At 32.5% G+C, this 13,024-nt stretch overlaps 1 protein-coding gene across 6 annotated transcripts in view; it reads left to right on the forward strand.

The window, feature by feature from the left end:
- Positions 1 to 13,024, forward strand: part of DMXL1 (Dmx like 1) — a 164,179-nt gene that overhangs the window by 19,737 nt on the left and 131,418 nt on the right. For all 6 annotated transcript variants that reach the window (XR_014019040.1, XR_014019041.1, XM_081268583.1 and 3 more), the window contains exons 3-5: positions 2,179 to 2,250; positions 6,329 to 6,407; positions 11,646 to 11,778. Coding sequence is in view for 4 of the 6 variants with exons in the window: in XM_081268583.1 (XP_081124709.1) it covers positions 2,179 to 2,250; positions 6,329 to 6,407; positions 11,646 to 11,778 (284 nt within the window). In the remaining 2 variants the exon portion in view is untranslated. The remainder of the gene's footprint in view (positions 1 to 2,178; positions 2,251 to 6,328; positions 6,408 to 11,645; positions 11,779 to 13,024) is intronic.

The following is a 13,024-nucleotide window of genomic DNA, read 5'->3' on the forward strand; positions in this document are numbered from 1 at the left end:
AAGATCAATTGGATTGAGGGAAAGTAATGACAAATCTTCAGTTTGTAAGCTAGGGATATAGCTCAGTTGGTAGAGTGCTTACCTCACATGCATAAAGCCCTGGGTTCAATCCCTAGCACCATAAAAAAAAATTAAATTTGTTTATAACTTTATAATTTTTTTAAAACTATTTGGTAAAGTCATTCTTTGGTAGCAGGTAGTTATGTCCTTGTAACTTTTGGATAAACTTTGTGTTGAAAGGTTGATTGACTACTAAAATCTGTAATATTAATTTTCAAGTATATAAAAGAAATGAAAAACTTTGGCTGGACTTCTTTTTGCATATGAAAAGTTGAAAAGAAAACCTTGAAGGTAAAATAGCAACAGCAAAAACAAAAGAAACGGAGCATACAGATCAGGTTAAATACAATTTAAATTTTAAATTTTAAATACAATTCTGTGTAGTACCAGTATGTGAGTCCTACTAGTAGGCAATATATAAGGTTAAAAAAGCTCTATATGTCATAGATACATCCTTGTTTATAACTGGGCTGAATTTTGCCAATTCATTCCCTCCCTCTCCCTCAAATATTTAGCTACATTGTTTGTCTATTCCACTAGAATTTTTTTGGTGTGCCCTAGGACCTCATGCATGCTTAGCATGTGTTCTATCACTAAGCTATGCTCCTAACCTCACTGTAACATTTCCTGTGAGGAAAAAAAATTTACCATAAAAGAATCCACACCCCTCCCTTTAAAAAAAAAAAATCCTAATTTCTGATAAATCTGGCAGTTTGAAAAATTAGTATTGGGGACCTAAAAATAATCTTGGTAAAAGAATTGTGTATTGTTGCAGTTTTTACTTATTTGTTTTATTACTATTCTTTTTGTTACCTGCATCTCTTCAAGTTTCTCTCATCTTTCTCTTGTTTAGACATTTTATTATTTATTACTATATTCCAAATATGATCTTTGTTATAGAATAATAAAAATCCTTGAGATTTTTTTCATTCTCTTCATGCGTGATTGACTAGCTTTGTAATTTTTCACTTTTTATTATTGTATAAAAACTTTTTATATTATCCAGACTCAGATAGAACTGGTTAATGTTGGAAATCTAATTTGTTATGTTCAATGAAAGCTACATTTTATGATGAACTAAACTACATGTTAGTCCACATTAGGATGAAGGAGACGCTGAGTTTTATGGTCATTCTAATAAAAGGCAGGGGTGAGGGGTGTAACTCAGTGGTAGAGTATGTGCATTAGACTCTTGAGTTCAATCTGTAGCATTCCATATATTTTTTTTAAGAATAACTTAAAAGACTAATAAAACAAAATGTTAAAAAAAATGTATTCAGGAGGTTAGGGTTGTGGTTCAGTGGTAGAGTGCTTGCCTCTCATGTGTGAGGCACTGGGTTCAGTCCTCAGCACTATGTAAAAATAAAGATATCGTGTCCACCTACAACCAAAAATAAGTAAGTAAATAAATAAATGTATTCAGGCAATTTGCAAAGGAATAAATCTAGGTTTTATTTTTTAAAGTTTAACGTACACTGACAGAATCATAAACTTGAAGGATAAATATCCTTAAAAACAATTTTGAGATTTGTCAGATTCTGTATTTGGTAAGTATTACATTGATATGTTTTCTTCTAAAAGGAAAAGAATTAATATTGACTCTGTATTTTATATATGCAAAGTGTTTTACAAATGTTACTTTTAGTCCTCAAAATAGAACTGTTAGGCCAACACTTGTAATCCCAGCAGTTTGGGAGACTGAGAGAGGAGAATCTCAAATTCAAAGCCAGCCTCAGCAGATTAGCTTTCACTCAACTTGTCTCTAAATAATGATAATTTTAAAAAGGACCATGTCTCTAAATAAAATATAAAAAAGGACTGGAGATGTGGTTCTGTGGTTAAGCACCCCTGGGTTCAATCCTTGGTACCAAAAAAAAGAAAAAAAAAAAAACAACTGTTAGAAAGATTGTTTCCCTATGTATTTTTATAATATCTATAATACTAAGGTTCAGTACTAGGATTCCAACTCAGATAGGATGATCTTCAAACCTGACATTTTTAAGTATTAGTGAAATTGTGTGTATGGACATATTTAAAACTATATTATTTATTTCTTTTGCTCTTTTTATATGTAAGTTAATATATTTATAATATTTTTTTTCTTTTATCTTTCAAAAGATTGCAGCATCCTATGGAAACATTATCTCCATTTTTGAACCAGTTAATCTACCGAAACAAAAGAAAAATTTGGTTAGTAATTTATCATTTTTTCCTTCAGGATTTGAAATGTCTTTAGTATTAAAAGTGTATAAAATCAGAACAACCATCAAATAACCAGTATAAATTATACACTATAATTTAAGATACATGTTAAATCCCATTGCTCTTTAAAGTATATTTAAATTTTTATTATAATATAGTAAATTATGCCAATGAATTGTCTTGAAATGCTTTACTTCTTTTTCTTCTAATTTTTTTATCTTACTATATATATTTTAAAAAGTAACTTAAAGTTTGACAGTTAATTTTATTGCTAATATCAAACACCATTGTGTAGCCTTATGTGGGACTTTATTGTTGGTATAGATCTGCATTCATTTATATTTTCTTCTTAAAGTTACATGTTTTATTTTTAGGTTCTTAACATTTCTAGAACCACTTCTTGTGCTTATTATATCATGTATATCATGTATATAGAATATAATTCAATGACTTTTTCTTTATAAGGAATTGATATTCAGAAATAGTTAAGAAATCTGGTTAATCAATAGTTAACAAATATTGGTAATTTATAGTAGATTTCATAGGTGCTTTAATGCTCTTAAGTATAACAAATGAACCACATTATTTTCCCTGTCTCTAGTGAAGATTAGTAATTTAAGCCATATGAAAGAAGATGGGTATAATGTAGTTGAAAGAACAGTGTGTTCAGACTCATAGGACTGGTTTCTATTTCTGCTGCTTCCTATGTCTTTGAATCTAAGCAAATCTGCTTAAGAAGTTTTTTTGTTCAACTCTGAAATTGATTAATAACTTAGTCATTATTTTTTTAAAAAACATTTTTAGTTGTAGAGGGACATAATAATTTTTTTTTTTTTAAATGTGGTGCTGAGGATTGAACCCCGTGCCTCACATTTGCTAGGCAAGTGCTCTACCACTGAGCCACAGCCCTAGCCCTCATTCTTGATGTGGTTATTGTAAGGATGATATATTAAAGACTGCGTAGAAATGTAAAGAATCTGAAGATGTTTTACCTTCAGATATTATTTTGTTCATTTTTATGGCATTTTCACTTAATTCATTATCTCACAAGTTACCTCTAACCTACTTTGAACAGCTGTTATTCTTTTCCTTTCTTTTTAAAAATGAGACAGTAGAAATCCAAAGAAAATAATGCGTTGACCAACAAAACAGCTGTTGAGCCAATTGGTGGCACACGCTTGTAATCCCAGCTACTCAGGAGACAAGAGGACTGCAAATTTGAAGCCTGCCTTAGCACATTTAGTCTACTCTAAAACACTGTTTATAATTCTTTCCGTTTCTATATAGTCTTTAATCTGTCATCCTTAAAATAACCCCATCAAGAATAACTAGGTATATTTGTCTTTACCTAACCAGCACTGCAGACTCCTCATGTCAGTAGTTGATAATTAATATTTGTCTTGTTCTAAAGGACTGAGGTCAAATGCCCATGTTCACAGGTATAAGTTCAGATCCTAAAGACATGTTTAAGTCTTCCGAAGTATTTTATTAAAACCAGTATCTTTAATTGCTTGAGAAGAGAGGCAAATCAACTAACTGACCCTTTCCTATGTCAACAGAACTGTGACATTTTCTTTGGGTCAGGCCCAGGGTCCAGTGGTTATGTAAAATAATGGAACACAAATGAGAAAATATTCATAGGCTTGGTTATTCTGAAACCAGTTTATTTCTTGTTTCATAAACTAATTCATAAATATTATAATTCATAAGTATTATTTTTATGAAAATAAAATTACTAAAAGAAAAAATAATGCAATGAGCTCAGGAGGCTGAGGTAATAGGATCACAAGTTTGAGGCTAGCCTTAGCAACTTAGCAAAGCCCTAAACAACTTAGTGAGACCCTGACTCAAAATAAAAAGGGCTAGGTATGTAGCTAGTGGTCAAGTGCCTCTGGGTTCAATTCCCGGTACCAAAAAACAAAATAAAGCAAACAAAAAAAGACTGAATAGGTATTAGTCAGTTTCATAGTTGAATAAAAAACTTGTTAAGCTGACTTGCTTAGGTTCAAAATAGTTATCTCAAAATTTAAAAAAATCTAAAAAGTCTGGGGATAGAGTTAGAGGCAGAATGTTCCTGGGTTCAATCCCCAGTACCACAATAAATAAATAAATGAATAAATAAATTTAAAAGCTATCTGTATAGGTGTGATTACTTCTTTGTGTTAATGAAAAATATTTTCTCTGAGTTAATTGATAGCTGTCTTTAAATTTGGAAGGAGTATCCACAGTTCTCCCTGATTTGTATGTATTTTTTAAAAAATTGTTCTAATTATACATGACAGTAGTGATTTCTGTGCTTATAGATTATTAGTGAATCCAGTATTAGAGGCTCTTATAACCTTATGAATTAGCAAATTGGCAATATTAAAAATAAATTTTGAAAGTTGTTTACCCTACCCAGAACAAAGTATTTCAGTAACTATATGTTGAACGTAAAAATCAGCTGAAAAACAATCAGTATTTTATGTTGAGATGCCTATATTATTAAGAGTTGAACTGGGTAAAATATTCAATAAAACAGACTATTTGTAGGAAGCACTGACTTCAGAGAAGGGAACAAAAACTTGAGAAGGAGAGGAGAACTGGATCAAATGGAAAAATCACCATTTGATTGGAAGATACACCAAGTCTATATATAATTTTAGAATATAGTTTCAGAGACTATACATCCTCATTAAAAAGATTATTCCATGTTCTTTATACATTCTGGAAAATTCTTTTGAGGTGCTGGTTCATCACTAGAGGTGTACTTCAGAAATGTTGGTAGACAAGTAGATAGATCCTGCCCTGGGAATTTTAACATCTGAACGCAAGATGTTCTTTCAGTATGTATATATCTAGTTGAGAGAGGGTTATGATGTTCAGGTTGTTCAAGAGCCATTCTTATAATGTCAGTCCTTCATAAAAGTGTATTCTGTGTACTGCTTCATATTCAAAATAACCCAGGATGTTGGTTTAAAGTTCATGTTCCTGTGCCACAAACTGGACCCTTTGAGCCTAAATTTTTGAGCATGGCTCTTGGAAATTTGATCTTTTTATAAAAATCTTAGGCTATTCTTTGTTATCCTAAACTATTACATTGAATATTTATGGATTTTGGTCTATTAGTGGACAGTGAAATCAATTTAGTAGGCCACAATTTGAATTTTAAAGGAAAATGAATTGAAAGGTCAAAATGTATATCATATGTAGTAAGGGTAACCCCAGGTTTCATATGTATGTGTGTGTATATATGTGTGTGTGTGTTTGTGTGTGTGTGTGTGTGTGTGTATACATCTCTGTGTATGTATATGTGTGTGTGTATATATATCTTTGTGTGTGTTTGTGCGTTCTGGTTCATGGTACAACATGTATTTTCTTACTGATTTGCAGACAAAAATAGTCTGAAGCATACTGTTTTAAGAAATAGAAAGGCTTTGCCAGGTGTGGTGGCATACGCCTGTAATCCCAGTGGCTCAAGAGGCTGAGGCAGGAGGATTGTGAGTTCAAAGCCAGCCTCAGTTGCCTAGGGAGGCCCTAAGCATCTTAGTGAGACCCTGTCTCAAAATTAAATATTAAAAAAAGGGAGTGGGCCTGGGATGTGACTCAGTGGTTAAGCATCCCTAGGTTAAATCCCTGGTACGAAAATAAATAAATAAATAAAAATTTTTAGGCCTTATATAGGAATTTATTAAGGAAGTGCTATATGTCTTCTCAGTTTTCCCATGTACCGTCATGATCTTGGATGGGGATGAAAAATTAAGAAAAGTTTAAATAGCAGAACCACAGACAAATATTTAAAATTAAACTTTTGACCATAACTATAAAAAAATAATAATTTGGTCTGAGGTTAATAAGATAGGTTATATAAGATGACATGTGCTTTATTGGTGGTTATGCTAAAGAAAGAGTTTTGGGTATTCTTTCAGTAATCTCCATCATATTTTCTCTTATTCTGAATGAATTGAACACTTCGTTCTTAAAAATGACTGCATGTATTATTATAATAATAAGCCTGAACATGCACATTTCATAGAAAAGATGCTTATCATAATTATCTAAATGAATTTTTTTCTTCTAATTTTAGGAATATTATAGTCAGTGGCAGAAGAGTGGCCAATTTTTTCTGGAATCAATAGCACACAATTTAACTTGGGATCCCACAGGTAAGAAAATAAAGAGGATTAACGAAATATTACTTGCCTGCAATGCTGCTTTTATTATTCTTATGTATTTCGTGTTGTAAGATTATGGTGAATACTAAAGTAAGTTTAACACTTTGTGCCCATTTAGAGTTGTTACTGAAATGAAGTAACATTTACTGAAATGAAGTAACATTTCATATGCACTGTAATAAATTATAGGATATGATAAATACTGTAATGCTTATTGGTTTTGGAAAGAAACATTTCTATCTGAGGAATCGTGGTGTCATTGAAAGGAGGAGCTTTCTAACCTGATCAGGTTTTAATGATGAGAGAAGGGTAGATGGAATAGGAAAAAGAAGAAAATTTTAAGATGAGACCATCAGGCCTATGTTCAGTTACTTTTGTATTAAAAAATTATGCCAAAATTTACTGACTTAAAGCATCACTCATTTTATTGCCTATGATTCTGTGGGTCAGGAATTACTACAGGGTTCTATGGGAATGGCTTATCTCTTGTGCCATGCGGTATCTGAAGTAGCTTGTCTGTGGCTAGAGTATCCAAGAAAGTCTTCATTGATATATATGGGCCTTGGTGATTGCTATCTTCTGGAATACCTTTGTTTTTCTTGTGGCCTATTTCTTTTGTGTGGCTTCTCTAACAAGGTAGCCTAGATTTTACATGGTGGCTGGATTTACAATGTGAGAACACAAGCTGCAAGTGTTTCTAAAGCCTGGGGTTGGAAGTCCCAGAATGTTACTCCTTCTACATTATATGGTCAAAGTAAATTAAAGTCCAGTCCATATTCAGGAGATGGAGGAATAAAATCCATCTCTCGATGAAAGGTGTGGAGAAATCATGTTGCAAGGGGCATGGACATAAGGAGACGTGATTTTTGAAAATGGTTGTTACCATTCTACCACAGTTAGCAAAGCACAGAAAGAAAGCATAGATATATTCTAGTATGTATCAGCACTTCATTGGAGCTGCAGTGAGCCTCAGTGAATGACGGTAAAACTATAGTCTATGATGAAAGACCTTTAAAGTCATCCTGAGGAATCTGTATTTAATTAATTAATTTGTGTGTGCTTGTGTGTGCACACACACATGTGCCTGTGCAGGGGATTGAGCCCTGGGTCTTGTGCATGCTAAGCACATTCTGTACCTTTGAGCTACATACCTAGCCCTATTTCTTTTTAATTTTCTAAAAATTATTATTGAGTTTTTTGTTGTGACTGTGGTGGTGGTACTGGTTGTTTTGGTTGCTTGTTTGTTTGGTTGTTTTTTTGTAGTTCTGGGAATGAAACCCAGGGCCTCATGCATGCTAGACACATACTCTACCACTATACCCCCAACCATGAAAACTATTACAGGTTTCAAAAGAGAGTGCTGTGTTAAAATTTATTGTTTTTTAAGATTGGTCTATTAGCAGTGTGTTAGACTAAGGTAGGAGGAATAGGAGGCAGAGTGATCTTGGGGTAGGATGCATTCACAGTTGTCTAAATGAATGAGAGGTGATTTGTTTCAGTGCCTTACCTAGTAGGTACTCAATATTAAATGAATTAATAATGGAAGGAGCACATGGATTTGAAATGCATTTAGGCAACTGAACTGACGTTACTTGACAACTGGATTTGAGATTACTTTGAAAATATCTGTGACCACTAGAAGAATGATATATAGGTATAGGAAGTAGTGATACATAGATATTGTTTGGACATGTACAATTTGAAAATGCTTGCATGTCATATGATAATAGAAACTGTAATCTAGACCATAGGTGTCTTTCGAACATAAAAGCCATAAGCTTAAATAGAAGAGATAATTTTAGTTTTTACAATATAGTAAGTGAAGCAGCTGAGAAAAATGTTGATTAAGAACCTCTGGAATTATTTTAGAAGATAAAAGATGTACATATGTCATACAGCATTTTAAAACACTTCTTTGCATGAGTTTGTAAGATTGAGTATTACTAGCTGGTAACCTGCCTGTCTTAATCCTTTTTTATTGTTGTTATGTAACAAAATACCTGAGCCTGGATAATTATAAAAGGAGATTTATTTAGCTCACAGTTTTGGAGGCTGAAAGTCCATAGTTTAGCTTTGGTAAGAGCCTAATGGCGTCATGGCTGGAGCCACTATAGAAGTGAGAGATCACAAGAAGCTGAAGCAACGTATAGGGGCCAGGCCTATTCCTTTTTTTTTTTTTTTAGAAAGGGAGAGAGAGAGTGAGAAAGAGGGAGAGAGAGAGAGAACTTTAATATTTATTTTTCAGTATTTGGCGGACACAGCATCTTTGTATGTGGTGCTGAGGATCGAACCCAGGCCGCACGCATGCCAGGCGAGCGCGCTACCACTTGAGCCACATCCCCAGCCCCAGGCCTATTCCTTTTATAACAACCCTTTTGTGAAAACTAATCAAGGGATCTTATTAAGAGTATTATCTTAATCCCTTTTGAGGGTAGCACTCTGGTGACCTTCCACTGAGGTCACTCTTAGAGTTCTGACCACCTCATCAAGGACTTAGGCATTAGATCAGAGACCCTGTGCCTAATAGCCCAAATCTACATCATGTCAAATTTAGGAAGTTGTTAGGAATCAACTTCGTTAAATTTGATTTTTCCTGGTAAATGGATGGAACTGGAGACTATCGTACTAAGTGAAATAAGCCAGTTTCCAGAAACGAAAGGCCAAAGGTTCTCTCTTATATGTGGATGCTAACTCACAATTTGGGGGTAGGGAAGAATAAAAATACTTTGGATTAGACAAAGAACAATGAAGGGAAGGGGAGGGGAAATGGGAACAGGAAAGATAGTAGAAGAATCAGACATTACTTTCCTGTGTGCATGTATGATTATACAACAGTGTAATTCTATATCATGTACAACCAGAAGAATGAGAAATTGTACTCCATATATGTATAATATGTCAAAATACATTCTACTCTCATGTATAAGTAATAAGAGCAAATTAAAAAAAAAAAAAAGAATTATGACCGCCTCTACACCATTACACTGAGGACCAAATCTCAAACACCTGAATTCTTGGTAGACAAGCCACATCCAAATTACAGCACTACGTGTATATTTTATGTTCACAATAAAAAGGGGTTCAAACTGGGTTCAAATTTGTCGTTTAATACAACCATTTGTATACAACTCTACTATGGGTAGTGTGACTTTTGTTCTGGTTTATGCTTATTGTCTTTATATAATTATGGACAGTTTAGCCTTTACCTTAAAACGTTTTTGTTTGGATGATAAGTTATATGATTATTATGTTATAGCAAATAACCCAATTAATAAATGGGTAAAGGAACTGAACAGACACTTAATAGAAAAAGAAATAGGATCGGTTAACAAATATATGAAAAATGTTTATCATCTCTAGCATTTAGCAAAATGCAAATTAAAACTACACTGAGATTTTATCTCACTTCAGTGTATCCAATCTATCATAATTACTTGTTTACTTTCTTAAAATTTAGACAAGGGCAGAGATTCTAATTTGTTTAGTGTTTTATTTGTCTTCACAGCATATATTCAGCTCTCAATAAATGTTGACATATTGCTAGTTTTGTAATTATGAACATATTACTTAAAAATCAAGAATGGTTACCTCATAACTATATTAAAAACATTTAATATTTGAACTCAGTGATATTTCTTTAAGCTTGGAATCTGTACTTGCTGTTTGTCATACTAATGCTTCAGAGGATAATATTAACGTTAAATTTCTCTTAAAATCATTTTTATAGTACAGTATCTTTGTTTTCTTAACATTTCTGGTAGTGGCTTATCAACAGCTTATGACTGTTGATTATCTTTTTAATCTTTTAAAATTTACATATAATATTTCTTTATTTTTTTTTTTGGTGGTTTGGTTGTGAAATGGGTTATTCCTATAATAAATATTTGGGAGCTCATAGTATATTAGTAATTTTATAAATTAACCTTGTACATAATTATTTATGAACAGATATAAAATATTTTAAGTGAAATTAATATTTTGGTCCTGATTAATATTTACTTACTATATATAGCATGCCAGGTATTAAGGCATACATTTTTTTTTTCAGATAGTAAACTCCTTATGGTATCCCCAAATCCACTATTGCATCTTGCCTAAGTAATAACATTTTCTGTTTAAACTTTTTATTCTTTTTTTGTACTTTAATATCCACACTCTTTCACTTTTTAAATCATATACCATATGTTACTTTACTTGCCTTTGTTCCATTCTATACCTGGGATGATGATGATGATGATGATGATGTTTTTTGAGACAGGGTCTTATTATATTGCCCAGGCAATGCTCAAACTTTTAATCCTCACTCCAGCATCAGCTTCGTGAGTAGCTGGCATTACAGACCTGTTCTACCACATCCAGCCTTATTTATTTTGTACTCTGTGTTATTTTTTATTCTTTATTTTTTTGAGGTGGGAGTTACATTGTGTTGACCAGGCTGGCTTGGAGCTCCTTTTGTATATTATCTCAATGGAGAGAGATTAAGCCCATCTGTTTGCCCCTTTAGTTATGACCCCTTATTTTAAGGTACAGGTACAATTATGTAAACCTTGCCTCTCTTCCTTCAAAACATTTTATTCCCAACTACTTTTAACAAAGTCCAGAACTTCTTATGAACTTGAAAAATGCTTTATAATTTCTCTCTAAAAAATTTTATTACAACCTTGTATCTTTTTCTGGCCTTTGTATGTACCTTATTTCTTCACCATACTAGATTGAGGAACTTTTGGGAAAATATATTGAGCTGTGTGCCTTCAGGCGTTTGTTCACATTAGGTCTCCTTTCTGAAATGCCTGTCCTATCTACTGCTGGTTAGTGGTCTAAGGATCAGGTTGTATTTCATCACTTTCCCTGTTATTTTCACTATAGGTATAATTTTTCCCTAAAATCTTATACACAGTTCTGTCATGTTGATAATACTTTATATTGGATCATAATATTTCCATGTCTTCCTACTAGGATGTGAACTTATCATACAAAGGAATAATATTTTGTCATTGTATCCTGATTGCCTAACACAATTCATGGTACAAGACCCTTTTTAAACGAGTGATGAATTGAGAGATAGTGAGATATCTTTCTTTTCTAAGCTGTTTCAACAAAATTAAAATTCTCTTTTCCACAGTTATCTTTTTATTTTTAGAAGTTGTATTATCTTCATAGTATTTTGTGAATCTCTTGAACTCACTATTAAATACCTAAATAATACATGATGAATAATATTTTTTTTAGGTAGTCGTCTTTTGACTGGTTCGAACTGTTTGCAACTCTGGTCCAATACTAACTTGCACAAGGCAGCTGAAGGTGAAAATCCTGATAAAACAGATCTTAACTTTGGGGATTGGAGATGCATTTGGCATTGCAAGTAAGCAATTAATTAGGGAATTAAATGGATAAGCTTGTTTTATGATATTATAAATGCATTTTAGTTTGTGTAAAACTGTACTAGCTTTGGTATTTTTTTTTTTTAGTCTGTGACATGCCTTTTTTTGTACATAAAGAATTCACTGTATCCCATGTTCCAAAATCCATTATAAAAAAGTCAAAACAACTAGAAAGAAATAAAAGAAATGTATAAGGCCTGTATGAAGATCATTAATGGGAAATTTGCTAAATTATGCAAAGGAAGCCAGACACTTTTCGTACTTTTTGAATGAAAAACTTCCAATTGTGAGGAAGTCTTTTTAAATTTTCTTTTGTAGTTACAGATGGATAGAATGCTTTTATTTTTATTTGTTTATTTTTATGTTGTGTTAAGGATCGAACCCAGTGCCTCACAAAGTGCTAGGCAAGTGCTTTGCTGCTGAGCTATAGCCTCCACCTCTGGAAGTCTTTTTTTTTTTTTTTTAATATTAATCTATATATTGCTGAGGTGAAATTATACCATCTTAATCCCAGTTCAGTTAGCAGTCTGGCCTGTGGTCCAAGGACATGTATCTTTTTTCTTTCTCTGCCTTAAATTGTATAGAAGATGTCAATGAGTATTTGAAATTAACCAAATTAAAATAAATGTCTATAATGAAACTTGAAAACAAAAATCTATATGTTGACTGTAAATCTTGTCAAAATCCCATTGGAATTTCTACTTTTGAGTATAGTTCTAAATTTCATTTGAAAGTACAAAATGGGAAAATCGAGGAAATTCTGAAAATAAAGAGGAATAAGAGTATACATTATAGTAAAGTGAATTCTAAAGCTATAGCTGTTTAAGCATTCTGTTGTTAGTATAGGAACAGATATTAGGTTCCAGGAATTGATTCAATTATGCATGCATACTCAGTATATTAATTAGCATTTTACAGTGGGACAAATTAGCTAGCTCTGTAGAGGGCAAAGTGAAATTAGAGTCTCTTATGTAGCTGGTACAAAAATAAGTGTCAGATGGAGAAAAAAATTGAATTTCTATATAATGAAACAAAAAGATTGGAGGGTGGGGATGAATTTCCATGTTTTAGAGTACCAGTGCCAGTGTGGTAGTTACTAACCACCTATTGCTATTGAACACTTGAAATGTGGTTAATCCCAATTAGGATATACAAAAAGATACACTGAGGATTTAAACACTTTAACATACACTTATTACACTTAGAAACATATTTATTACACTTAGA

Source organism: Spermophilus citellus, assembly GCF_964194105.1.
Source record: "Spermophilus citellus genome assembly, chromosome: 1".
In the NCBI taxonomy this organism is placed as follows: domain Eukaryota; kingdom Metazoa; phylum Chordata; class Mammalia; order Rodentia; family Sciuridae; genus Spermophilus; species Spermophilus citellus.